The sequence below is a fragment of the Nannobrachium achirus genome, assembly GCF_963921795.1.
Source record: "Nannobrachium achirus genome assembly, chromosome: 23".
Classification (NCBI taxonomy): domain Eukaryota; kingdom Metazoa; phylum Chordata; class Actinopteri; order Myctophiformes; family Myctophidae; genus Nannobrachium; species Nannobrachium achirus.
The window spans coordinates 30,687,533-30,714,324 of NC_137830.1; the positions used below are offsets into that span (position 1 = coordinate 30,687,533).

General features: G+C 43.0%; 1 protein-coding gene across 2 annotated transcripts in view; it reads left to right on the top strand.

Moving 5' to 3' along the window:
* The window catches only part of tbc1d22a (TBC1 domain family, member 22a), a 175,038-nt gene that overhangs the window by 28,040 nt on the left and 120,206 nt on the right, over window positions 1–26,792 (top strand). For both annotated transcript variants that reach the window (XM_080754694.1, XM_080754695.1), the window contains exon 6: window positions 8,189–8,259. In XM_080754694.1, coding sequence (XP_080610820.1) covers window positions 8,189–8,259 — 71 coding nt within the window. The remainder of the gene's footprint in view (window positions 1–8,188; window positions 8,260–26,792) is intronic.

Below are 26,792 nucleotides of genomic sequence, written 5' to 3' on the forward strand. Positions count from 1 at the left end.
CACTTGCTCAGTGCTCACACATACTGTACATGCACACACTCGGGACTCAAGGGATTTAAATAGAGTATGAGTTACTATTTGTATAGCCTACGATATTTGAACATGTCTGAATATTGACATAATCACCCATAAATATTATGGTGGTGAATTCCAATTAGTTGAGTTTTTTTTCCGACACATTGTCAAATGTTGTGTTTTGGGGTTCTGCTGTTTTAGTGACAGTTAGAGAAACTTTTTTATTTATTTATTTTTTACCCCGCATTGCAACAAATACGAGTGAGTAAAATTCACCATGTCATGGCTTTCGCTTTAATTTATTGCAGAACAGCCAGGGCCTGACTGTCTCATTCATAATGTATGACATAACACACACCCTGGAGAGACAAATATGTTCTCCGGAAAACGAGCGATAACCCTGCAATGAAACATCTGCAATTTAGCCAGAATGTCCCCTAAACAGACATCTCTTTCCCTGTCTTTCTGTCTCTTTCTCCCTGTCTCTGTCTGTGTGTCTCTCTCTCTCTCTCTCTCTCTCTCTCTCTCTCTCTCTCTCTCTCTCTCTCTCTCTCTCTCTCTCTCTCTCTCTCTTCTCTCTCTCTCTGCCTCTCTGTCTCTCAGTAAGTCTTTCTGCTGCTTAAAATTGATCTTATCATGAATAGATCATTTTGTTGCCGTCGGGCATAAACCTTGTTTCACCTTTTTTGTTTATTCCCAAATTAATGCCCTATTTCACATTTAATCGTATGACAGTGTTGTGCAAATAACTATTGTTATACTAATAGCCTCATATGCCATACAGCATTTTGCAGAAATATACAGTATATAAAAAAAGTTCACCCAGAATGGCCTCCCAAAAAGAGCTTTGTCTAAATAATAATGGATCCATTGCAACACAGGCTCTTTTTTTATCTCAATTTCTTGAAAAATCAGACAATGCCAATGTAAATATGGTATAGCAGCAGCAGAGAGCCCCTACTGCAGAAAATCCTGCGTGGCAGCCTGTGTTGTCACGAAAAGCCTGGTGATTGGCACTGCATGTTCAGCGCTCTGTGCCTCTCTCAGTTAAATTAGCTCTCTGTCAGATCAATTCAATTGACTAACATTTTCCTGAATACACCTGATTGTTTTATAGACATTGTTTGTGTCATGATTTGTGTTTGTGGTACCCTTTTGGTGGCCATTGTTTTGGCCTTGCATTGTGTTTTGTTTCCCCTGCCTCCTTATTACCTACTGTACCACACCCTTGTTAAGTACCACACCTTTTGTTTTGCTTCAGTTTGATTTGTCCTTTGCCTGTTGGTACGTACAACATGCACGCACGCACAAAGTGTACACGCGCTCTTCTGCCGCAAACTTGTCCCTTAGTGTCCCCTGTGTTCAACCAGTAGGAGAGACAGTGTGGACACCTTTGTGGAGGTCAAAGTGTGCATTAACTAGCCCCGTGCCTTCTCCCTACCCCCTACGGTGAGATTAATGCCAAGTGGGGGAAATGTACCAGATATTTTAATTAAGCCTGTGCCCCACAAGATCCATCGTCTCATTTCCGCTGCCGACAGCGCAAATGAGGGTTCAAAAGGTTTTAGAGGAGGAAAAGAGACACCTTCGGCTCGCTCTTTTGGGGCTGTAATGAATGGGCCTCACGCCTCCGGATTAAGGTTACACCCCCAAAGCCTGGCACAGTGATAACGACTTTCAACCTGTTGTCGCTATTTTGGGCATGTCATCATGCCTACAGTCTACAAATTCTCCAATTTATTTCCAAAAATGGCAACATCTTCATCAAGATCTATAAAGGGATATTTCACTTTCCAAAATAATTTGAGTCATTTTATCGTCTACCCAGATATTTTATCAGACACACTCCGTTCCTATAAACCCATTGTGATTACTTTTTTAATTTATTTAAAAACACTTTTGACCACAACAAATAGTGTAAAAGCGATAGGCTTATAGGCTCCACTCTATGCGATGAGAGCTACTGGGTTCTCCTGGGGAAACTGGACAACAGGGGCATTTCTGCCTAATAGACCCCATGGACAGTCTTTTTGGATCAATATAAGTAGGAAAATTAGCCTAGAAGTGATTTAGGGCGGAGTTGTCCTTTAAAGGTGATACACCATGCATTTAAAAAGTATTTATGTCATATTGTTTATGTCCCAAAAACGTTTTTCAAAAGGTTTGAGGCTAAATTACCACTCCTGAATAGAGAGCCTCTCTCATTTTTGAATGGCTCTCAGAGCATTTTCAGCTGCAGTACCACCTTTGGCCTGAACTGAGCCCCCCCCCCCAAAAAAAATAAAAAATAAAATAAAAATAAAAAAAATCTTCAAAAACGGCAAATCTAAACTGCCTGTTTTGAGAACCCGTGGGATGCTTTTAACCTCAGCCTTCCCAAAAACAGAGAAAGACACAATGGTCAGAATTGGGACTTTGTGAGGATAGAAAGTGCTTGGGACCCCAACAAAAAGTTTTTAAAATAGGAAAAGTGATCACCTTTAAGCTCACAACGTGTCTATACATAGTGAGTAGATTGGCTATCTAGGTCAGGGGTTCCCAAACCTTTTTGTCTTAGGGCACCCCATTAAACACATTCCCTGCCATTTAACAATACCTTCGTACTCTCATATGCCCCTGTCTCCATAGACTTCCATGTAATTCATAGTGCACGGATCATGCACACCCATGCCTAGATAATGCACCACGTGTGTCCACATTGCTCACAGCTTTCAAACAAAAAAATCCGAATGGAAATCCGTTCAGGCATTCATGAGATAGCAGCCATTATGTTTTCCTAAAATGTAAACAAAGATGGCTGCCATGTTTGAAAGATGGGGTTGCTATGGGGGTTAAACATGATTTGGGGTTTTTCAAAAACGGGAAATTCTCGGGACTATCGGGCCTGGCAGGGAAAGACATTGAAATAATCTCGGGACTATCGGGCCTGGCATGCAATGAGTTAATATTTTTTTAATCAGAGGCACCCCTACATTATAATTTTCACTCCCAGCACCTTAAATTTATAGCATATCGTCGTTGTCGGGTGGAAACCTTGTATGTCCAAAACTGTTCGTTTTGTATTTATCATCTATAAAATGTACTTGCGATGCGAGGCGTTGTGTGCTTGTAGATCTGCTGTTTTCACTAGTTTTGGGCGACAGAGGTTTCTGCCTGACAGTGACGATATTTTAGTGATTATGTTGCGAGGGAAACGTTGAGATAATAGCCATTTTGGTTAGAACTGACTGAAAATAACGTGTAAATAAATGATACTAAATATTTTTTGAGCGTCTCCATAGCGTGGCCGTGTGTGTATCCGTGTATGTATGTATGTATGTATGTATGTGTGTCTGTATGTAGCCTCTGGTGTAGCCTCAGTACCCCTGGGTGACCAGAGAGGTGCTGTTGAGTCTAGCCTGCCCTGAGCATCAACTGCAATAGCAGTGGTGGCACGCACACACACACACACACACACACACACACGCACACGCACACACGCACACGCACACGCACACACACACACACACACACACACACACACCACCGCTCACTTCAAACTTGGGTTTGATTTTCAAGTGTCAAGGGGCACCCCTGGACTGCCGTCGCGGCACCCCAGGGTGCCCCGCCACCCACTTTGAAAACCCCTGATCTAGGTTCCCACTGCTATGCCGTTATGACTGTCCAGTCTGGATGTCCCATGGCATTGCGAGCACTTCTACCTGCGCCCAGTCACATACTGCACACAGCACACTGATTCGTCCGCCCTACTGTATGTTTGATGTACGGGGGAGAGAGGTAAAGTCAAAGAACCGCTATCTATAATTCCTCGTTTCACGGTGCCCTGCTGCCCGTCATATCCCTGAGAGAGTTGTTCAATCAAACGAGACGCACTGTAGCCCAAGGGTTAATTGAACAATGAGATGGCACAGCTCTCCGCCTCCCGACCAAACCAACAGAGCCGCGCTACGCACTAGATCACTCTATTGGATTTCTATGTAATTAAAGTCACCGGGGACACGGTAGAAGGAGGAGGAAAGGTGTGTGTGTGTGTGTGTGTGTGTGTGTGTGTGTGTGTGTGTGTGTGTGTGTGTGTGTGTGTGTGTGTGTGTGTGTGTGTGTGTGTGTGTGTGTGTGTGTGTGTGTGTGTGTGTGTGTGTGTGTGTGTGTGTGTGTGTGTGTGTGTGTGTGTGTGTGTGTGTGTGTGTGTGTGTTGGTGAGGGGGTTTATAGTAGCCATGGTGAATGAATTGCGGCTCCTATCAGCCTGAACATCCCTAATGCGTTTCACTCAATTTAGCCAATGGACTTAGCCCATTGCTGCTTAGCGAGGCAGGCTATTTCCTATTCTGACCCTCTCCGTTGCATTTGCCTTGAAGAACAACCGCAGGCAGTCATTTGGCAGTGCTAATCAATACCACTCAACCCGAGACGTGGGACTTATCAACCCCCCCCCCCCCCCCCCCCCCCCCAGACCCCCGCACATCCTGTTGAATGCTGATGGCCGATTCTAAACCCGCATATAGGCTGAAACCGACGGGATGGCCGCCGTCCTACTAGGGCATTCACCAACTATTCGAATATTCGAATATCAAAGTCACTATTCGACGTTGTTCACCGAAGTCGAATATTCATATTCATATTTGTTTTATTGTTTTCTCTTTAAAAAAATATATAGTTTATAAAACTTGGCTAGATAGGAAGTCATAAGAATGAGTTGTCAATGCCCCTGGTGGATGAATTTGTTAATGCTCTATACCAGGGCTTCTCAAACCTTTTTAGGCTGTGACCCCTAAAATAAACATATTTGAACTGGGGACCCCCACCCTGACCAGCACTTGGAATTGTAGGTATTACATTTAATGTGACTCGGTTCCGCAGATAAATATTGTGAAAATAGCAGATCTACATGCTCACAACGCCTCGCAAAACGCGAGGCGTTGTGAGCATTACTTTGAGGTAGAATAATTGGAATACTAAAAATCACTATTCGTGAATGCCCTACGTCCTACGTGAATAATGGATGCGTTGGCGTGGTAGTAGTGGCTTCGCTGGGAGCACTCCTATTGAAACAACAAGCGGGGGGGGGGGGGGGGGGGGGGGAGACTTAGTTTTTTGGTATAAGGAAACCGCATTGTGTGTAGTGAAGCTGTGTTCAGCAGTTTTGCAGTGCATTTGATTCAGCAAGTCGAGCGGTGCACTATTGTAGTTTGTGGGTTTGAAAGTTGTGAGATACCGCAAGTTTATTTTGACAGACCCAGCATGGCTTATGGTTATTGTGGTGGGGGGATTTGTGGTACTATTTTATCTGATGAGAAACCACATAAGCCCACTGTTTGTGAGCTACTGTACGTAGGTGTCCAGTAGTGATTTATTGGGAATTCTTATTATAGTTAATACCCTGTAGAGCAGTGGTTCTCCTCAACCTTTTCAGGCCGTGACCCCCCCAAAATAATCCTATTTGAACTGGGGAAATAAGCATGTGGGATTCCTAATAAGCACTTGGAATAGGAGTTGAGGCATTCCATTTTGTTTGACTCGCTTCCACAGATAAACATTGTGAAAGTAGCAGCTCACAATGCCTCGCCTGAGGTGTTGTGAGCTTGTAGATCGGCTAATTTCATTATCTTTGACTCTTTCTTATATTATAATTTGGCCAATGTTTGACCATTTTCATAGTATTTTATAGTTTGTTAACTTGTGATGGAGCAATGGCCTTTTTTCTTTTCTTTCTTTGAAAAAAATAATAAAATAAAATAAAAGAATCACATGGAGACCCCTGGTCCCAGGACCCTTGGGGGTCTTTGAGATGGTCCTGGGGTGTCCCCAGCTAAATGATTTATAGTTAGGAACCAAATGGACCCTTTTAGCTTTTTAACTAGGAGAGTGTACAAGTCTGTTTTTACACTCTTGAGTTAAATTAAGGGTCCCAAAGACAAAACATTGTATCAAATGGGGGTCCATGACCTAAGGCATATCAAACTGGGGGTCCTTGAAAGTAAAAAAGGACCCCTGTGTCTAAAGGAAGAAGCTGCTATCTACTATGGTGGCTTGCGTAAAAATCCTTCTGCAAAACACGCATCTGAAAGGGTTTAGGAAGTCACTTCTTAAGCCTTTCCCATAGTCGTCTAGTTATCGTGGCAGCTTCAGATAATCCTCTGTCATCTGTGTTATCAACCTTTTTTACGGAAGTGGGGGAATGGCTTGAGGATCCGTCACGGACCGCACTGTGTACGAGACGGTTGTACAGATTACTTTTCAGACTTGTGGCCTTTGAAGCCCACAAGCCCTGAAAACTAAACTCCAAACAGCCCAAAATAAACTAATTAACCTTCCCTATCAGACTCACCTGACCGCTACTCACCAGTTAAGAGTGGGGTGGCTCAGAGTAGATCTCTGACAGAGTACAGCAACTTGCAATAGGCCTGGTGTACAAGATACACTACACCACTATGATACCCAAGTACCTGTCAAAATACTTTATAAACATTAAGGATGTCCATAATTACAACACCAGAGGCAGCGCCACAGATCACTTTCAACCCAGAGTCAAAACCAACAAAGGGTCAAACTCTTTTTTCTGCTATACCACCAAAATGTGGAAAGCCTTACCGAAGGCCATAAAGGAGTGTGGATCACTAGCATCCTTTAAAATTGCCCTGAAAAACCACTTACAGGCAGCAGCCGTTCGCAACTGGTAAAAAAACTAACCTAGCCCAACCCTACCCTCCCCTGCCCCTTCTTTGTATATACTTACTTACTTACTGTTTAGACTCTTTTTTTTTGTTCTCTCATTTTTCTTTTCTTTACATATCTACTGCATAGTACTGTGTTCTATTCGTCTGTCATTCAATGTTATATGAGATACTTAAATGGTTTCCTGTGGAAATAAGCTTAGTCTTTTCATGGATCTCCTTTTAGTAGACCTTGTACCAGTGAACTGTACCGTCATGAAACTGTACCTTTTCCTATGCAAACTTCTAATAAAGTCTTCAATCAATCAATGAATCCCATTCCTGCGCCCCCAAAAGCAGCCCGCCCCACTCTATGCATTTCTGAATTATGCAAGTGGACGTAATTCCATGGCACCCCGGCGCTAAGCTGTATTTTCTCTGTCTTTATAGACCTGGAGGAAGCTAGAATGTATTTTACTTTATAAGCAGCTCGCTCATCCAACCTGCCTGAAGAGCGGAGCTCGTGGGACCGCTGGGACGAGAGAGAGAGGGTTGAAGGGGAAGAGAGACTCGTACAGACAGGGGTGGTTCTCAAAAGTGGGTTCCGTGGGCACCCCCCCAGGGGTCCTTGGGTGGGTTCCAGGGGGTCCCTTACAAAATGAGCTAACCCATTAAGACCTGAGGCCGATTTTACAAATGCCTTCTAAATCAGTAGTTCTCAACAAAAAAAGAGACATTATAATGATAATGATAATCTATAATGTGTACAGAGAAACTTTAGAGCCCTCAACTCTACAGAGTATGGTTGTACCTGAATGTTCCATTTGTATGTACTGTACTCATTTCAGACTTAAATTAACAAAGGATTGCCGAGGTGTTCAGTGCACCACATTCGTGATTAATGTGCGGCGCATGGCTGATTTCTCTGTGGACAAATCGTACCTCCCTTCCAAGTTAGACACCTCATCACACACACACACACACGCACGCGCACACACACACACACACACACACACACACACACACACACACACACACACACACACACACACACACACACACACACACACACACACCCCTCGGTTGGCCTGCTGCACGTTGAAAGTTGCCCAATATTCTTTGCCCTGGCTTTTGGACTTCACAATGTCCTGCATGTATTGTAGACACCACATGTCATAGATTACCCAGGAGGTCAAGCAGGACAACTGTGCAGTTGTGGTCTGTGTCTTTGGTACTAATTATATCTTGCGTATTGGTGTCCACCAAACAGACTGTAGTGTTGTTTATCCATCTAGCGGCATATCTAGGGACTTCTCCAATCCACACCAAAAACACTAAATTGCACACAGATGGGGCATTAATCCAGTTGCAAGTGTTACAGCAGTGATTATGTTAAATGGCTATATCTCTGTGACCATTACTCTGATCAGCACAATATATTAAAAAAAAAACTATTGTCACAAAATTGTCACTTCACCCTTTATTTATTTATATTGTTTTTGTGTTTTGTGTCCTTTGCAGAGGAACTACGGAAACTGAGCTGGTCAGGCATCCCACGACAGGTTCGGCCAATCACGTGGAAGCTCCTGTCGGTAAGTTGAAGACACGCGCACGCACGCACGCACGCACGCACACTCGCACGCCCCGATTTTCAGATGCCGCATGATGAGGATAATGATGGTGGGAATTACTTGAAAGTCAAGTCAGATTTAATTATAGCCCAATATTAACAAACAAAGACAAAGGAGTGCAATGTGCATACAATACATACACACGCACATACATAGGCCTACTGTAGCGCACACACGCACACATGCACTCAGTCATGTTCTTCCTCCCAAATTCCTTCCTTGTTTGATTAATGGCAACCAGTAAAGGCTGTTGATGGTTTGTTTTTCCCCCCCTTTGTAAAACTTCAATAGGGAGAAAATGAATTGCGAAGCACAAATAATTTATTCATGAAGGGCGCTGTGTTTACTCATTAAGCCATTGTTGCGGTTTACAGCTCCTAGTCTGCTGAGAGAAGAGTGGCTTCTTGAACGCCATGACTTTCCCATTAATTACCACACACTAGCTAATGTGCTGCAGATAAAGCATCATTAAAGAAAGGTTTGTGTGTGTGTGTGTGTGTGTGTGTGTGTGTGTGTGTGGTTTGGGCCGGGTGAAGTGGTTTGATTAACTTAGGATTCAGCACTTTTGTAGGGTCAGACCTGAGTGTAAGTGGTCCGCAGATGAGGCCGCAAGGCAGGCCAGCTATGTGTGTGTGTGTGTGTGTGTGTGTGTGTGTGTGTGTGTGTGTGTGTGTGTGTGTGTGTGTGTGTGCGCGCGCACACACAGTGTGAGTGTGCTTGAATGAGTATGTTGTGTATGATGGTAACTTACTTAGTGCACCAGTCAGTGTGTGTGTGTGTGTGCGTGCACAAAACTTTTCCAGCAGTTTGTGGCCTCAGGGTACTAGTGTGAGTGATGGCTGCTGGACTAGTGCTTCTGCACTGGGGAGAAGACGGCAAGGGGTGGGGAGGGAGAGCGAGGAGCAGAGAGACAGCGAGAGGAAAGACGAGCAAGAAGTGAAGGTCACTTGCCCTCGGAAACTAAACTACAGAGTATCGTCAATATGTGCAGCAACATTGCAGGCACAGCCCTTTAAGCATGTCTGCCCTATTTTCTACACGCGCAAACGTAGTGAACCTTGCGACACGCTCGCACACACACACACACACACACACACACACACACACACACACACACACACACCCACACTGTTTTAAGCACGTCTGCCCTATTTTCTACACACACAAACGTAGTGAACCTTGCGACACGCTCGCACGCACACACACACACACCCACACTGTAACCCTATGCCAGGGGTCTTCAACGTTTAGCTGAGAGAGAGATGAAGCAGGGAGGGACCCCAACAACCTTTTCATAGATTCCATATAGTTTCATTGTTAGACAGCACGATCGATCATTACTGTATTTTGGATTCATGTCGATTTGTGTTTTCAGATATTTAACCACTTGAACCCTTTGAACACTTTCACTCTGTACTTAGTCTGCTCTTTTTCCCCTCTACACCAAAGCTCTTTGCCAAAAATAGCCGATCTACAAGCTCACAACGCCTCGCAGCGTGAGGCGTTGGGAGCTTGTAGATCTGCTATTTTTGGCTAAAGTTCTCAGAATAAGGACACTAGGGTTCAAGTGGTTAATATAAAAAAATAAGAAAAAACTTTTCTATCACACAAAGAGTTGGAGGACCCCCTGTAGTAACTCTGAGGACCCCCTAGGGGTCCCAGACCCCCTGTTGAAGACCCCTGCCCTATGCTATATACACTGGGCCAGGGGTATGTGCCTTTAAATATGCCTTTTAAGTAGTTGGCGGGCTGCAGAGGTGTATTATGGGATGCACTTGGTGCTGCTGTTATTTCATGTTCAGGTAGAAAGAAGCGTGGCCACGCATGATACAGTAACAGACAGAGAAGTGATACTTTTTGTTTACGGGTGATACTGAAGATAGAACCCTGGCTGTTCATGTTCAAGTGATTTTGTGGAATATATTTTTGTTTATTAAATCACCAGTTCTCCAGCACAGACTCCTTACTTCTTTTAGTATGGAATAAAGTTAAGGATTGCTCTGAAACGAAGAGGATGGTGGTTACAACACACACCTGAAAGCTTAGTGACAAATGAAGATGAGCCTGTCGCAGAAAGATGTTGACATCATCCCATCCTCTGCTTTGTAACCGTCACTCATCTGAAATCCAAGGTTGTTGTTTTTTCTCAGATCGCAGCGACACAACAACAAAATCATCGTCTGTCGCCTCCAGCGTAAAGAAACAGGGAAAAAGTGACGAAAGGGTTCTTGCCATTTTGACAGCCAGGATAATAAAATGTCGCTCACTCTGAGGACTGGAGAGGATGCATCTTCAACGTTTAATTCAGTTTTTAGTTTTTGGTTTCTTTTTTGGTCGGTAGCTCGTTAACATTCACACATCCTCAACTACATAAAACCACTTAAACCATTAACTCCTCACACAGACGGGGTCAACTTTTGCAGTGTTTGTGACCGACATCTCTGCACTTTAACCTAAGCACATCATTATACATGTCTGGCAGCTCGCCCTTCCTCTACATTCTCTCAAGAACAGAACATGGATTGTCTCAGAACATACAGTATATCTATAAAACGTAGAACATAATAGCTAAACAAGGATGTCACAATAATGTGAACAAAAACAACCTGTTTTCTCAAGCAGAGTTTTAAAGGTTTGAACATAATAGTAAACATAACTGAGATATTATGAGAACATGAATGAGAACATATGCTGTAACATTGCTTGTCTGTTTTAAACATTGCACAATCTTGCGTGTCCTTTGGTGAGTGAGGACCATTCACTTCTTCTCACTCCTCAAACTGACAAGTATGAATGTCCCAGAACCCATATGTAGGTGTCCAGCATCTGTCTTCTGTCGGCTTGCGCCAGTGGGCAGTAGCTGCTAGTGTGTGCGTTGTCTACAGTTGCGTGACACGTCAGACATTCTTATCTCCTGAGGGTGGGTCAGGTTATTCTCCCATCGCTGTCGTCCTACTTCAGGCAGTGCAATCGATATATCTCAACCCGTCTCTCCATTGTGCTTGAACAATCGACAGGGCAGCCAATGTCAACAGTGTCCGAAAGGCTACTGCTGGGCTGAGGGTCACACACTCCAGAGAAAGCGTGGGGTCAGTGGCCAACCGTGTCCGAAAGGCTGTTGGCTGGGCTGAGGGTCATACTCTGTTACTCTCCACAGAGTTCAAATCGTTCAATATCTCCCGGTAATGGATAGGTTGTTTGTCCACAATATCCAATGTGTTACGTCCGGCCCTTCTGAGACCGCAGTCGAGGTCCCTGCCTTCCTGGCCTCCGTGTCATCCACAAGTTGCTCAGTGGTTCTTCTCAGGTGCATGTAGTAGTGCCACATATCAAAGTCTTGGTCAGGGATATGGGACGTATGTCCCATATATTATTTAGGGAGATGTCTTCAGTAGTGCGCAGAATGCATGTTGGATAAGACATTGGGCTATGTACTTTAAGAGATTGTGGCCCTGTCTTGGCCTCTATGTATGCGTAGCTGTAGCATACACATATCCAAGAGTTAAACTCGTATTCACAAACCCTCAAAGACTGCAGGTTCAGGGATAATCATCCAGGTTTTCATGAATAATTGAGTGAAACTAAAAAGGTATTTACACACACTCAATTTGAATACAGGTTTGCAAAACTAATTCCACAGGTTTCACAAATTATACCAATTAGCAAATGCTCTGTAGTCTGTCTAACAGATGCCAGTGAGCTAACATCCACAATAGCACCACCGAGTGGCAGGGTGGAAGTGTTAAAGTTGGTGCATTTATATAGCACTTTTATCCAAAGCGCTTTACATAGATTGAGCAATACATTCACCTGTTCACACACACACATTCATACACAGATGGCAGATGGCACATCGGGAGGAATTAGGGGTTCAGCGTCTTTCTCAAGGACACTGACTCTGGTGGAGCCCAGGATCGAAAGAAAAGAAAAAAAGCACCTTTCAGACGTTTGGCTCTTTCCTACATGAAAGCCCCCTCCTACACTTCCAGGCCTCCTCCCAGCTGCCCCCATTACCTTTGAGTGTACATTGTGTAGTGTACATGCGTGTATTGATCATGTATTTGTTTAATTTTTTTTGACTTGATAAAAAAAAAAACAGGCATATCAGTATAAACAAAGTTTGGGTTATTTATTCCCTCATATACCACCTTAAAATGTTAAGTGGTTGGGAAGAAGGGAGTAGAACAAGCTTAAAATACAATATATATATACCTACATGATATTAATTGACAAATGGTACACATATTTGGAACAACAGAGAACTTGTTTGGATCACTTGCAGAACAATTTTATGAATGACAAACACTGACAGACAATCAAAGCCATTAGAAGATGATGTGTGCTGCAATCAGTCTCACCCTCGGGAATGACTTCAGTGACTTGTATTTGCTAGCTGTCATTACATCAGGTATAACCTACAACTAATGATGTCGGCTCCTTTATAATTAATACTGAGTCAGATTGTCCATTTAGATTATCATGTCATATACAATATATCTTATAGCAGGGTCGACTGGGACAAAGAAAAGCCTTGGCAAAATACTTTTCAATATATATTTTTCAAAGCAAACTTTTGTAACTCAAATATTTGCTTCTGGGGGGTACCTGGAACAACATATTTTGAGATGGGAGTCCGCGGCCAAATAAATGTAATTTTGGGGGTCCTTGACAAGAAAAGGTTTGAGAACCACTGATTTAGAGGAAGGATTTAGAAGTCGGGTCAAAGATCGGGTCAAGGATATTCAAAGACTTGCACACATTTTCACGTTTTTTTTTCCTCAAAAATAGCAAGGTCGTTATCACAGCTTGCATATCATATCATATTGCTAGGGGCCAAAATGCAACAGGCCGCCCAGTGGCCAAAAATGTGGGCCAGGTAACATAATTCGATAGGTAACTAAATGTGGTGCAACAGACTACCTACTGGCCAAAATTTGGGGCAAAAAACAATGTAAACTTTACAACGTGTACAGTATGTATGTTCGCGGTGTGGAAAGCAGCTTTCCCAAATGCCAGACCAGTGAGCAATATTTGTGACAGAAGTGACGAAAATGTCCTCGCACAAGCCAACATGGTGATCACGATAAAAACGATAGTTGGGCCAGACCTACACCTGGCTATTAACTCTTTCTCAGCCCCCTTAAATCTGGCTCTAAGTCTCTACTGCCGGATTTTTCACTCATTTTGGGGGACGATTACGCATCGTCTGTAGAGTGTATTGCACACCACACCCATATGACTGGAAAGGCCTGCTCGCGCTCTTTCCGATACATCAAACTAGAAAATCTGTATCTTGTTCTATAGTCTAGTAAATGGCAACTTTATAAAGATTGTTTTGCTATCAAAACAGCCTTTTTGCATAGACATTTTGAGATAAACGACTTTTTAGTATAATAAATAGAATATCTATTCATTCTACTGTGAATATACCAACTTCCATATACGTATGGAAAGATCAATTCGCCCTCTTTACAAATCCGCCAAGTAGTAAGTTGCTATCATTTTCTATTGTTTAGAAATAGGGCTGTTTGTAGGCGATGTAATCACCAAAACAGCTTTCTGAATACATGTTTTCGAAAGGATGCTATCAAACATAACTCTTTTCAGCCTTCTATTTTTGGCTTCAATGATGCATCAGGCAGTATGTTTTCAAACAAATGGGTAAACAAATACGTGTTTTACAGACTTTTCAAGTATAAAGGCACATTTCAGCTCAATCCCTCAAGTTATGTGGACAATAGACCTATAAGGGCTCTGGTCCATACTGATAGCAGTGGATGCAGGCACGCCTGTCATCCACACGGCGGCGCTGTCTATCTCAGAATGCAGTCTGATGCATGTCTTGAGTTTACATCAATAAACAGCACGCAACGTGCATGTGTTTACGTTGTGTCACTGTCTCTCTCTCTCTCTCTCTCTCTCTCTCTCTCTCTCTCTCTCTCTCTCTCTCTCTCTCTCCCCCCCCCCCCCCCCTCTGCAACGTGCAACATGCATGTGCACGCGAACATGGGCATGCGCACGCACACGTGCACTCTTACTGTTTTCTTTTTTGTTTTTCTTTACATATCTACTGCATAGTACTGTGTTCTATTTGTCTGTCATTCAATGTTATATGAGATATATGGTTTACTATGGAAATAAGCCTAGTATTTTCATGGATCTCCTTTTAGTAGACCTTGTACCAGTGAATGAAACTGTACCTTTTCCTATGCAAACTTCTAATAAAGTCTTCAATCAATCAATCAATCAATCAATCAATCAATCAATCAATCAATCAATCTCTCTCTCCCCAACTTTCTCTCTTGTATCACGGCTGTAAGGTTAGAGAGAGAGAGAGAGAAATTAGAGCAAGAGAGAGAGAGCAGTGTAACAGAGCGAGTGGGTCGAGAGACATAGAGAGTCTGCTACACACTCTCTCTCCCTTTTTTTTCCGCGAGAGGTAGAGAGACATATAGACACGGTGAGAGATTGCCGTCCATCCAGCAAGTCCTCAGTAGTATAGTAAAGCACTAAACTAAACCCCCCCCACCATACACATGGCTGCTGCTACGTGAATGCCGTCCATCCAGCAATCCCAGGCCTGGGGAGGACGGTCATGTACCAAATCACCATGGTAACACAAGGTAACACAAGCTGATTGGCCACACAATGGTAACCATGGTGATTTTAGTCATTCCAGGGCCCAGGACGGCTGAATCCAAGCGTCAGTGATACATATGCTCCTAATCTTGTAAAGACATTCCAGCGTCAACCTTAGCTTTTTCTGAACTGACGCCGCTGAGCTAAACGCCCTGCTCGATCGGCGGTGGTCCGCGGACCACGGCCGATCGAGCAGGGCGTTTAGCTCAGCGAAAAAAAAAGGTATGGCAAAAAAAAGGTATGGCAAAAAAAAAAAAAAAAAAGCTGTCTTTCACGCGCGCGAGGCCCGGCGTGCAAGACACCAGTCATGTTGCCATACCTTTCCAACAGGCACGATTACAGTACATTTTATTATATTCCCCCTGTAGCCAAGGTATGTGAGCTGCCATAGCTTGCCATACCCAATTGACGCCTCTCTTTTAGCTTGGCTTGTGAGACCTGGCTCACACTACCAACAACAACACTGGATCTTACTTTTACTACTGTCTGTTACTACTACAAACTATGGATGGACTATACAAAAGGTAAATATAATTATGATGTGTTTTTCTGTGATCTGAGACAGTTTGTTGTGTTTGGGCTGGTGATTTGAGACTTTACTGTGATGATCACCTCAAACAATGTCAGCTGTTGGGGAAAAAAAAGAGAGAGAGAGAGAGAGAGAGAGAGTGGTCGAGAGACATAGAGACACGGGGAGTGAAAGATTGCTTACTGAGAGAGAGAGAGGGAAATTAGAGCAAGAGAGAGAGAGAGAGGTGTAGCAGAGCAAGTGGTCGAGAGACATAGAGACACGGGGAGTGAAAGACCGCTTACTAAGAAAGAGAGAGAGGGAAATTAGAGCAAGAGAGAGAGAGAGGTGTGGCAGAGCGAGTGGTCGAGAGACATAGAGAGTCTGCTACACTCTCTCTCTCGTCCTGGGCCCTGGAATGACTAAAATCACCATGGTTACCATTGTGTGGCCAATCAGCTTGTGTTACCTTGTGTTACCGTCCTCCCCAGGCCTGGGATTGCTGGATGTACGGCTTTCACGGCAAGGATCAGCCATGTGTTTGGGGGGGGGGGGTTTAGTTTAGTGCTTTAGTATACTACTGAGGACTATACTTCTACAGCCGTTACAAAAAGTTTTACTGGATCGTCATGGTTCTTACTTTTACTACTGTCTGTTACTACTACAAACTATGGATGGACTATACAAAAGGTAAATATAATTATGATGTGTTTTTCTGTGATCTGAGACAGTTTGTTGTGTTTGGGCTGGTGAAGTTGAAAAAAAAAAATACTAGCTCTTTCTCTTTTTTCCTCTCCTCAAACACACACACACACACACACACACACACACACACACACACACACACACACACACACACACACACACACACACACACACACACACACACACACACACACACAGTGTCTCTCAGTGTCTCTCTCTCTCTCTCTCTCTCTTTTTATCAATCAGCCATCTCAATTGCTCTCACTCGGCTAGAATGCCAAGACGGTTCCCACAGCTCTTGTGTCTGGTGATTGTTGTGGTAATGTGATGTGATTTTCTCTGATCTGAGACAGCTGGTTTGTGTTTGGGCTGGTGATTTGAGGCTTTCCTTTGATGTGGTTCACTCCAAACAATGTCAGAAGTTGGGGAAGGCTTTGAAGTTTCAAAAAAAAAAAAAAAAAAAAAGTGCGTAAAAGTGCGTGTCGGCTGGGAGGCTCTTGCGCAAAATTGCGTAATAGTGCGTTCAGGCTGAGAAAGAGTTAACCATGTAATCCCTGTAATTCGTTATACGACAAATGGCTAAAATAGCCGATTGTGATTGTGGTATTGGCCATTGGCTGTACATTTTCCCCAAAAATGGGACTCCGGGGTCATTGTGGTTAAGTCCTTCCATAGGAGTTGTGTCGCATGGCGAGAGCTCTCGTCCTCCACTAAAGTATCCAATCACACCTGCCTCAAATCCTTTTTTCTGCAGCACAAATCTACAGGGGAAATAGATGAGGAGGGATCAGCCTCTGAAAATCTATTCTCTCTTTCTCGCACGCACGCACGCACGCACGCACGCACGCACGCACGCACGCACGCACGCACGCACGCACATACACACACACACACAGTCAGGAACTGACTGACTCCCCAAAGCCAAGCGCTGTATTCCATAAACCTGGCCGCCACCTAATAAAGATTCACTCCAGTAGCGTCCCCCATGCCCTTGCATTTCTCACCAGGCGTGCGGCAACATATTTGATGTTTCTCCCCGCTGGCGGGCCAGCGTCCCCCCCACCTCCTTTCCCTTTCTCACCTTCCTCCACCCCCTTATTCTCCTCCCCAACCGACTGACGAGATGGAGCTTCCCCCGGGGAAGAGCAGACGATGCGTGCTAAGCAGTAGTGGACAAAGTACTCAACCACGTTACTTGAGTCAAAGATTTGTACATTTTCAACAAATGGCGATAACAGTGAAAATAGAATATCTACAAGCTCCCAATGCGTCGTCACGGTTTGTGATTAGGACTTGGCATAACAACTGTCGTGAGATTTTATTTTTCTTTATTTCATGACTTAAGTCAAGTGTATATGTTACAGTTTGATTGGGTAACTCTGTTAGATCGTGGTAAGAGCGCTCGTTTTGTAGTTCACCACACACCCCTAACACCACCTGGATCAATTCACTTTGATAGTCTCTTATTAGCGCACCTGTGTAATTCTGAGTATTGACCATGAGATGGCGACATTAGCCATTCACTTGTGTAGTCGCTGACGTCACTCGTTTGCGACCCCTCTTTCTTTGTTTATCTACTAGCCTAGCTCAGCTGTGTTTAGCCATTAGCTTACTATGCCTAACTCTAACCCTAACCCTAACCTTAACCTCAGTAAAACTATGCCTAACCCTAACCCTAACCTCCGTGGGGTGAGGCGCTATCATTCCTGCCGACGCTACGTTGTCGCGACCGCTTGTTCCGCCCCGCTCCGCACGACGAGCGCTCCGGTTCTCGATCTAACTGATTCTCGATCTAGCGGTGACATATATAGTAAAAGTACTTCCTCTGCTGTCCACCACTGATAACGCTCCCCCCGTGTTAATATTGCTCCTGCAGGGGTAATTCGGCTTCGGTTCAACCCAGCTGATCTCAACCCACAAGGGCCGCGGCGCAGCTAGCGATTTAGGTGTCTTGCTCAAGGACACTTCGACCAGTCATATTCAACTCATTACTAGCCAGCTGGCCTGGGATCGTACCTGGGTTAACTGGGGACTGTGGTTCCCCAGGCAGGCTCTCTGGCTATTCAGCTATGCCGCCCCACCACCAGTGTGCAGTGCTGACTGTGCGTCAAAGTCTGCCTCGTTATTAGATATTGCATAAATTAACACATAGGGTGCCCAGGATTATTCAACATTAATCTGCAGGTGCCCATGGCAACCCGCCATTTTACCTTCTTTTGAAGTCCTGGCAAAAAAAGCAATCAGAGTAAATGTAATCCAAGTATGTCTTGTTTATTTTCACGATAGTATTTTCTTTCAGTCAGGACAGTTTTCCAACAATCGCGGGCCACAGTGCTTTTGTAACGGCCGGTAGAGAAGGCCGCGTTTTAAACATGAAGGTGATTTAAAAGTTAGATTAGAGAAAAATGCATATTTGTGCAGCAGCGTTACACTGATGTGCATGAGGGAGACAGACTTCTCGGTCACGTGATCACGCGCTGCATTTCGGTAAAAAAAAAAAGGCAGATCTACAAGCAACACGTGAGCTTTTTAGATGACCAATTTTCCGATGAAGGGATTTGGTGTAGAAGGTAAAATCACACCCGTGTGAACTGAGCGGTGGTTTCCCCCCCCCCTGTGTGTGTGTGTGTGTGTGTGTGTGTGTGTGTGTGTGTGTGTGTGTGTGTGTGTGTGTGTGTGTGTGTGTGTGTGTGTGTGTGTGTGTGTGTGTGTGTGTGGCCTGGACAACAGCGCCCCTCCCTTAACATGTGAGGTCAGAAAAGGTACTACACAGGCTTGAGGCTACATACAGACCCACCCACATACAAACAAACTAACACACTAACAAACATACCTACACACACGGCCACGCTATGGAGACGGTGTGACCACCGCTCAAAAAAGGAGTCTGCCAAGGATAGACCCCTCGGGGACTCTAATCAGTGAAGTATATTTAGGTCGTTAAAAAAACAAGAGAAAAATCGGAGGGGGCCTGGAGGGTCAGAGAGATTTTTTCATTGGACATATTGGAAATATCTCTGTCTCTCTGTCTCTCTCTCTCTCTCTCTCTCTCTCTCTCACTCACACACACACACACACACACACACACACACACACACACACACACACACACACACACACACTCCACCCTCCACGGAAACAATAATTTTGTCGGAGCGTAACACCATTTGTATTTCATTTATTTTAAAGAGCACACCGCTTCCGTGCCTGAAGGGGGGGTGGGGGAATAAAGAAATGAAAGTATTTTCCTTTCCGCCTCTGTGAATGAGCACGTGCCCGTGGCACTATGTACATTCACTAATGGAGTGTGGCAGTTAAATGTTCACTTGTGAGGGAGAAAGGAGAAAAGCTGACTGGCTGTGGTGGTATTGATGGGTCTAGCAGTGGTTCCCATCCTTTTAGATGTCAAGTACCACCACCTTTTTATACTGGGAACATGAAATTCCTGGAAATATTTTGAAATTAGAAAAATATTTTGCAGTACTGGAAAAGTTTGGGAATTGATCAAGGGTCCTGGAAGGTCCTGGAAAAAATAGCTATGTGTTGTCTTTGGTTATTGATTTTGTTAATACCTCTGAAATGACAAATTAAACATTGGTCAAATTGTCAAATATTAGAGGCAGAAATTGTGAAAATAGCCGATCTACATGTAGATCTGCTGTTTTCACAATAAAAACGTATTATACAAAATTCCTCGACTCTTAGTGCTCGTCAGGGTGCCGGGTCCCCAGTTAAAATATGATTATTTCAGGGGTCACAGCCTGAAAAGGTTGAGAACCACTAGGGCTGTGAAAATTTGCCAAAAATAGCATTTGAATATTCGCCCGAAAATCCACCGTTGATTCGAATAAATTCGAATATTCGAAAATATCGAATAATTCGAAGCATTCGCAATTCGAAGCTGTTTATTCTAATCTTTTTTTTTTTTTTTTTTTAAAGAAACCTTTTTCTTTAATTTATTTCATTTGCATTGTTATATTGCTGTTGGTGTACTGACATATTAACTTGTTTATTATTGTGATATTTATATTATATATTGTGTTATCTGCTTATTGTAAATCGCTTTGGATTAAAAGCATCTGCTAAATGCCTAAACTGTAAACTGTAGACAGTCGCGGTCGTGCAGCCAGGTCCGCGTTGGTCAGGGACGTGCAAAGAATGCTAAGAGAGGCAGGGGCTGACATCTCTAAAAGGGCATTTTGGTGGACAATTCTCTCTTAAAAGGGCAGGGGCTCAAGCCCCGTTTGATGTCTGTGTGCACGTGCCTGGCAGCATCGCATCGTCGTTGCGAAGCGTCACAGTCACAGCAGCAGCCTGTGATGGAGTTGGAACAGCCACGACATGAAACGAGCAATTATAATCACACCAATGGAGTATGTTTTGGTTTGAACCAAATTAGGAAGTCTACAAGAGTGTGACGGAGTTTTACCGTTACCGTGGCTGCGTGCGGGGAGAATGACTCGTGAGAGAAGAAATTCATGCTTTGTGTTTTTCGGTGGAGAAGTCTCGTTGTCCGGCTTCCCGTCACTACCAAATGAGTCGCACGTTTCAGCTTGACTCGTTAATCATTCTGAATCAACGTATTAAGTTTAAAAGCACTGAGTGTGCAGTGAACTGCGAGGCGAGTGCATCTCTCCACTCCGTCGGAAAGGAGAGAGCCTTCCCTGCGGAGCGGACAACGGCCAGTGACAGTGTGAAGGGAAAGTTAAAAGCAGCTGGAGGTTTATTCTTCGCCGTATGACGGTGTTGCTAAATAGGCACCCTTAATGTACAAGCCCACAACGTATTGGATCAGCGACGCATTGTGGACCTGTAGATCAGCCCACTTTTGCAGCAGCGAATGGAGACTTCTGCCTTGCGAGACCAGCCACCTTTTAACGTTCCATGCGCCCAGAATCTCGCGAGAAGTGCGGTAGATTTGTTTTAATTAAATATAAATTAATTCGAAGCTCAATTTTTTACTTTCGAATATTCTTTTATTGTTAACATTCGAACGAATATTCGAATAAAGAATATTCTTTCACACCCCTAAGAACCACTGGCATACACTTACCTGTCTTTGGGCATTGCTGTTATATAGTCCTGGGAATTGGGTTAAATATTCTGGAAAAGTTTTGGAAATTAATTGGTGAAAATATGTGGGAAACCTGTTTATAGAATATTCATCAGGCTGCGGACCTGTATTTGATCAGATGTATTTTCTGGGATGTGATAAGATTTAGTTATAACCAGTGTTTTCCATTAAGCTTTTCTTTCTTAATTTCGTGATCCGTAAGATTCTATTTTAGGAGAATGTAGCCTTGTATTAGCTTAACTTAACAATGTCTTCTCATTTTTGTGTCATCACTTTGAATTTGAATTTCACTTTATCCTCTGTCCTATGAGTTCTCCCTTCTAATTGGATAGCATTGGTATCCCAACCTGCAAATGCATTTCTTTTTCTTTTTCTTTTATAATTTGTATCCCCCGATTTTGCAACCCATTTTCACCCAGTGCCAATTGCCTATGCAATCCTGGGCTCTGCTCTCCCTCTGCCGTGCCTGGGGAGACAACAGACTGACCTCATGCTTCCTTCAATGCATGAGTAGTCCAAGTTGTTTCTTTTCACCTGACAGGGGGTCTTTCCCCGGGATGGACGTAGCGCATGGAAGGAACACGTTATTCCAACCAGTTCCTTTCCCCTCCATCAAGCGCCCCGGCTGGCCAGGGGGAGGCATTATTGAGACCAGGATTACTGCATGTTTTTGTGAGGGTATCAACCCTAGGAGACACGGGGAGAACATGCAAATGCATTTCTATTCACAAGTTGTTTTGTAGACATGCTGTTTTTGCTATGAGTATTTATTTGTGCGTTATGATCTTACAATGTTTTTAAATTGGTGTGCTTGGGCACAAAACAGTTTCAAAATCCCTGTCTTTTTTCAAAGGGGGCCATATTTAAAAACAGGAAAACATCTTAGGACTGACTGCATCTCCTGCCACACTGGACCATACAAAGTCACATACAAAGCATCACATTACAACAATTGTATTTAACTACAGCACAATCAATAGTCTCCTTTGTTGGCGGTGTAGCCACATTTTGTGTTACAAAGTTCTACAGGAGTTTGATATAGCGGTCCCAGTGTTGATTTAGTAGATTAAAACTATGGCGGAAAATGTTTGTTGACTAACATTTTTCACAGACGAAAATGAAATAAAAACTATGCGATCATGACTAAACATAGACTAAATATATTGACAATTTCATAAATAAAAACTGGACACATTTTTTTGGGAGGGACTAATGGAGAAGAGATCCAGTAGAACTAAAAGACAAGTAATTTTATGTTTGGTTGCGTTTGGATGTTGCGCTCTGAAAATAGCAGATCTACAAGCTCAGAGACATCCTTTTAGTAGGCTGAGGGCTACTTTGGATATCCACAGCACTCGCACGCACACTGGACAGGCTTTGACGCCAGGTTGTAAATGACCGGGTGGTTACACACAGCCATGATCAAATGAGCAGCCTCCTTTCCAAAGGATTAACTAAGCATACTGTATACTATGTACACTACGTAAAACTCAAAGTGTGCACTCATTCCCACTTATGGACTAGTTAAAAATGATTACCAAAGGTTACACCCGTGATACAGAGTTCCTGTGTATATTCATTTTCCTCTGCCTGCCAGAATTATATCTATAATCAAATCAGTGCCAACCGCTGCTTTGCGCTGCAGACAATTTTGATGGAGTGAATCAACGAGAAAACAAACAAAAAACAAAGTGAAGTATCACTTTCACATGGTGGGTTTTCTAGGAGCCCAGTAGCCTGCTGGGCTGGCACTGCCATCCTTAGTAGCAGTGATGGATGAGGATGCCAAGTGGTAATGCCAGAAAAGTTAATACAATGTGATACATTCGCTACACTCGTTGTCTGAAGTGTATGTGCGTGTGTACAATTGTTCACTTTGGACATTCGTGCCTGAGCTCAAATCCATGCACACGCGTGTCTCTGTCTGTGTGCAACATGCATTTGTGAACATGTGCGCACCCAGATGTGACGTGGAATGGGTTTGGACTAGGCATGTAACGATACATTTTTATAGCGATTCGATACATATCACGACACATGGATGATATTGGTTCATTCATTGCGATACGATACGATTCGATTCAATGATTTAAAATTGATATAGTAACTATTTAGCAAAGAAATTAAATCTATGTGAAAAGTGTGTATGATGCAGGTTTTTAAGGGAAACATGTATTATTATTGATATAAATAAGTTAACACATGATTATCTGGCAAATACATGGACATTGTATTTGAACATGCATGGACAAACCTGCACCATGACATGAACCCAGAGATTACACACATTTATCAAAGACCAGTGTAGCTAATAGCTATATGGAAAGGAAAAGTAATTAAACCCTTCTTTTTCATTTTTTCTTCTTAAAAACGCTCAAGTAGGTAGTATCGATACAATCGATTATTTGCACTACCGATTCGATACGATACAAAATCAAACAATACGATTCGATTTTAGCTGTTTTCATTTCAATATACTTCGATTTTTTTAAATTAAAACGATATTTCGATGCAGTTACTATATCGTTATACCCCTAGTTTGGACCACCACTCTTAAAGTATCGAGCAGCATTGATCAAAGTTGATCTCCAAGGGAGTATTACGCAGTAGGAGCATGTTGAAATCCCAGGGAGGGTAGTAGTAGATGGAGAATGCTGGAGAAGGACATATTCAGCCAGATAGAGGTGACAGGATTCCCAATACTGCCCTGCAAAAAGTCTGGAATGGGGAATAGTATGGGGAATAAAACAATACAATTCCTCACTCTTCAAATGTGACCTCAGCCTGGCTCTTTTCCCTGTCTGTGTTTTTCAGGAAGGGCAGAAAACTTCAATATCATTTCTGTTCAAAACATTTCAAATGCTTGTTTATCAGTCACCTGAATGAATGCCAGGACTGAAATCGACATGTAAATATGAACATAATCCACAAATAGCAACGTTGATCCTCCAAGTAGTAAGTTACTGGCAAGTTTTTATTTACATCTGCTGCTCTCTTGAAAATCTGTGCTTGGTTCTTGTCGGTGAGCATTACATTATTAGGAGATGTTCATGAGAGAAGGACAATAGGAAAGCTGAGAGAGAGACATTTAGGGGAGACAAGAGTAGGAAAGCTGAGAGGGGACACATCAGGGGAGACAGACAGTTGGAAAGCTGAGACGGAAACGCTTAAAAGAGAGATAATTTCTTGCTGTGCTACAGTTCAATATTTAACTGAAAGCAGTATTTAACTTACATTCTGTACACACAGCATTTCTTTTACGTGAGCCCATGGCCACCTCGCAGATGTGCCTGTCTGTTCTTTTGATGCATTTTCAACAAAACACTTGGCCTTGAAATTCTGCTACTCCACAGGGAGCATGGAAGGAACGCGTCAATGTTTCAGCTGAGACGTGGATACAAAACCTTTGATTTGACAAGGTTTAACTGCTACAGTAAATACTCCTCGCTTTAGTTTGTCAGAACTCAGGCTAGCGAGTGACAATTCAACTCTTCAAATGGATCTCCCCATGCACCCTCCTCACCCTCCCTCTCTTTCTGAGGACAGATCAGTCTTTTCACTCTAATGGCAGAGCCATTAAAGGGATAGATGGGTTTGGAGGGATGAGGCCCACGCAGACTGATGAGTAGAGGATGGAGGAGCCACGGGCAGGTCACACAAAATGCTATATTTCTTACTTCTTTTGTCCTGCCTCTCGCATTTCTTTTTTTTGTTTGTTTCCGGTTTCTTTCCCTTTCAGAAGGTTAGCCTACAAATTAAAGTAAAATCAGCCTCCTGGATACAAAATGCTGGAGTAATCTGTAACCCTTGCTGTTCTGTTTGCACAAGCTGAATTATAAAATGGGGCTTAAAGTGCTGTCCACAGACACCACTGTCCTTAAACATATGGAATCTGCCATCCACTTGATTTAGAATGATAATTAAAACAATATCTTATAGTCATAGTGGTATAGCTAAGTAGTTCATTACGTCTAAGACACTGCATGGCCAAGCTCCTGTCAAACTGTCTATGAGTTTCCAAGCGGCGGTCACTTCTCGGATCAAGGTCCCTTGGTCAAGAGGTCACTTTCTCGCCCCCCTAATGGCGAAAATAAGAACTTCTGGGAACTCAGATTAAGAGGTCACTACAGATGATGATTCCTAAATTAAAACCTAACCCTAGCCCCCCCTTGCATCCATCATTCACCACCAAGATGACACACACACACACACACACACACACACACACACACACACACACACACACACACACACACACACACACACACACACACACACACACACGCATGTGCCTGCACAAAGGAAATTTACATCTTATCCTGTGTTTCTTAAACTTATACAGCAATTACAAAATCTTTTTTGTGTGTATCTTCTACAAACATTTTAATTCTGTTTTAAAAAAGTGATATTCAAATACCGTTATTTAGGCATCTAAACCTCTTTGTCAGATATCTTTTTGGCTTTCTAAATCTACCAGTCAAAAGTTTGGACACAGCTTCTCGTTCTCACACACATTGACTTTTGACTGGTAGGGTATATATGTACAAATTAAACAATAATGAACATATAGTAGGGCAGCGTAGCAAGTGAGACATTTCTAAAACCTGACTTAGGACTAGATCTTTATCTCTGATCGTTTGCCTATAAGAGACGAGGGACCCCCTGTGTTTGAATTGAAATGAGGGGAGGATATGCAGTATAATTCCCTGTGTCGGTTTCAAACCTAGGTCAGGACTATCTACCCTTAGGTGTCATTGAGGGTGTTCCAAGGCGTGCCCACTGCCCAGCTAAACGATTTGTAGTAATGAACCAAATGGACCCTAACAGTCTGTAGCTCTGATAGTGAACAAATGGAAACAAATGGTAGAGGATTTTACATTGGCGATCCCGGAGATTTAAGAAGAAGAAGAAGAAAAAATGCTCATACATACATACAATACAGTACATTCATTCACACACACACAAAGTGGTTGGCACCGCTCAAAAATGTTTTGGGTCACAGATAAAAAAATATGTAATATGAAGACTTCTGCCCGACAGTGACAAGATTAAACTGCGGGTCATTGCAATGAAAAGGCTTGAGAATCACTGTTAACTCTTTAACTTTAACTCTAAAACATTGTCTTGCCAGCAAATCCGAGCGTTTTCACGTAACTCTGAACAATCATAGAATATGCGGTTTCCCTAGTGTCGGGGAAACAGAAATGGTCCGGCCGCGAGTTATAGCCAGTTGACTGTGGCTTATTTTTGCCAAAAAGCAGCACAAAGCAGAGACGTTTCTTTGTTAAAAACTAAAAAAGTAATCTGATTTTGACCGTATATACAGATGTGCTTTGACTTGCCCTTGTGCATTGAACACAAAAAAGTTTGAAAAGCACTGAACTAAATGGAACAGAAAGTGTTCCTACCCTTCCCTAAAATAATTTAGTTAGAATGACATTTTGATAGACAGAATATATATATATATATATATATATATATATATATATATATATATATATATATATATATATCAGTGATTGCGCTAGGATTTTTAACTGCCGGTCACCGTGACCGGCATGATTAAAA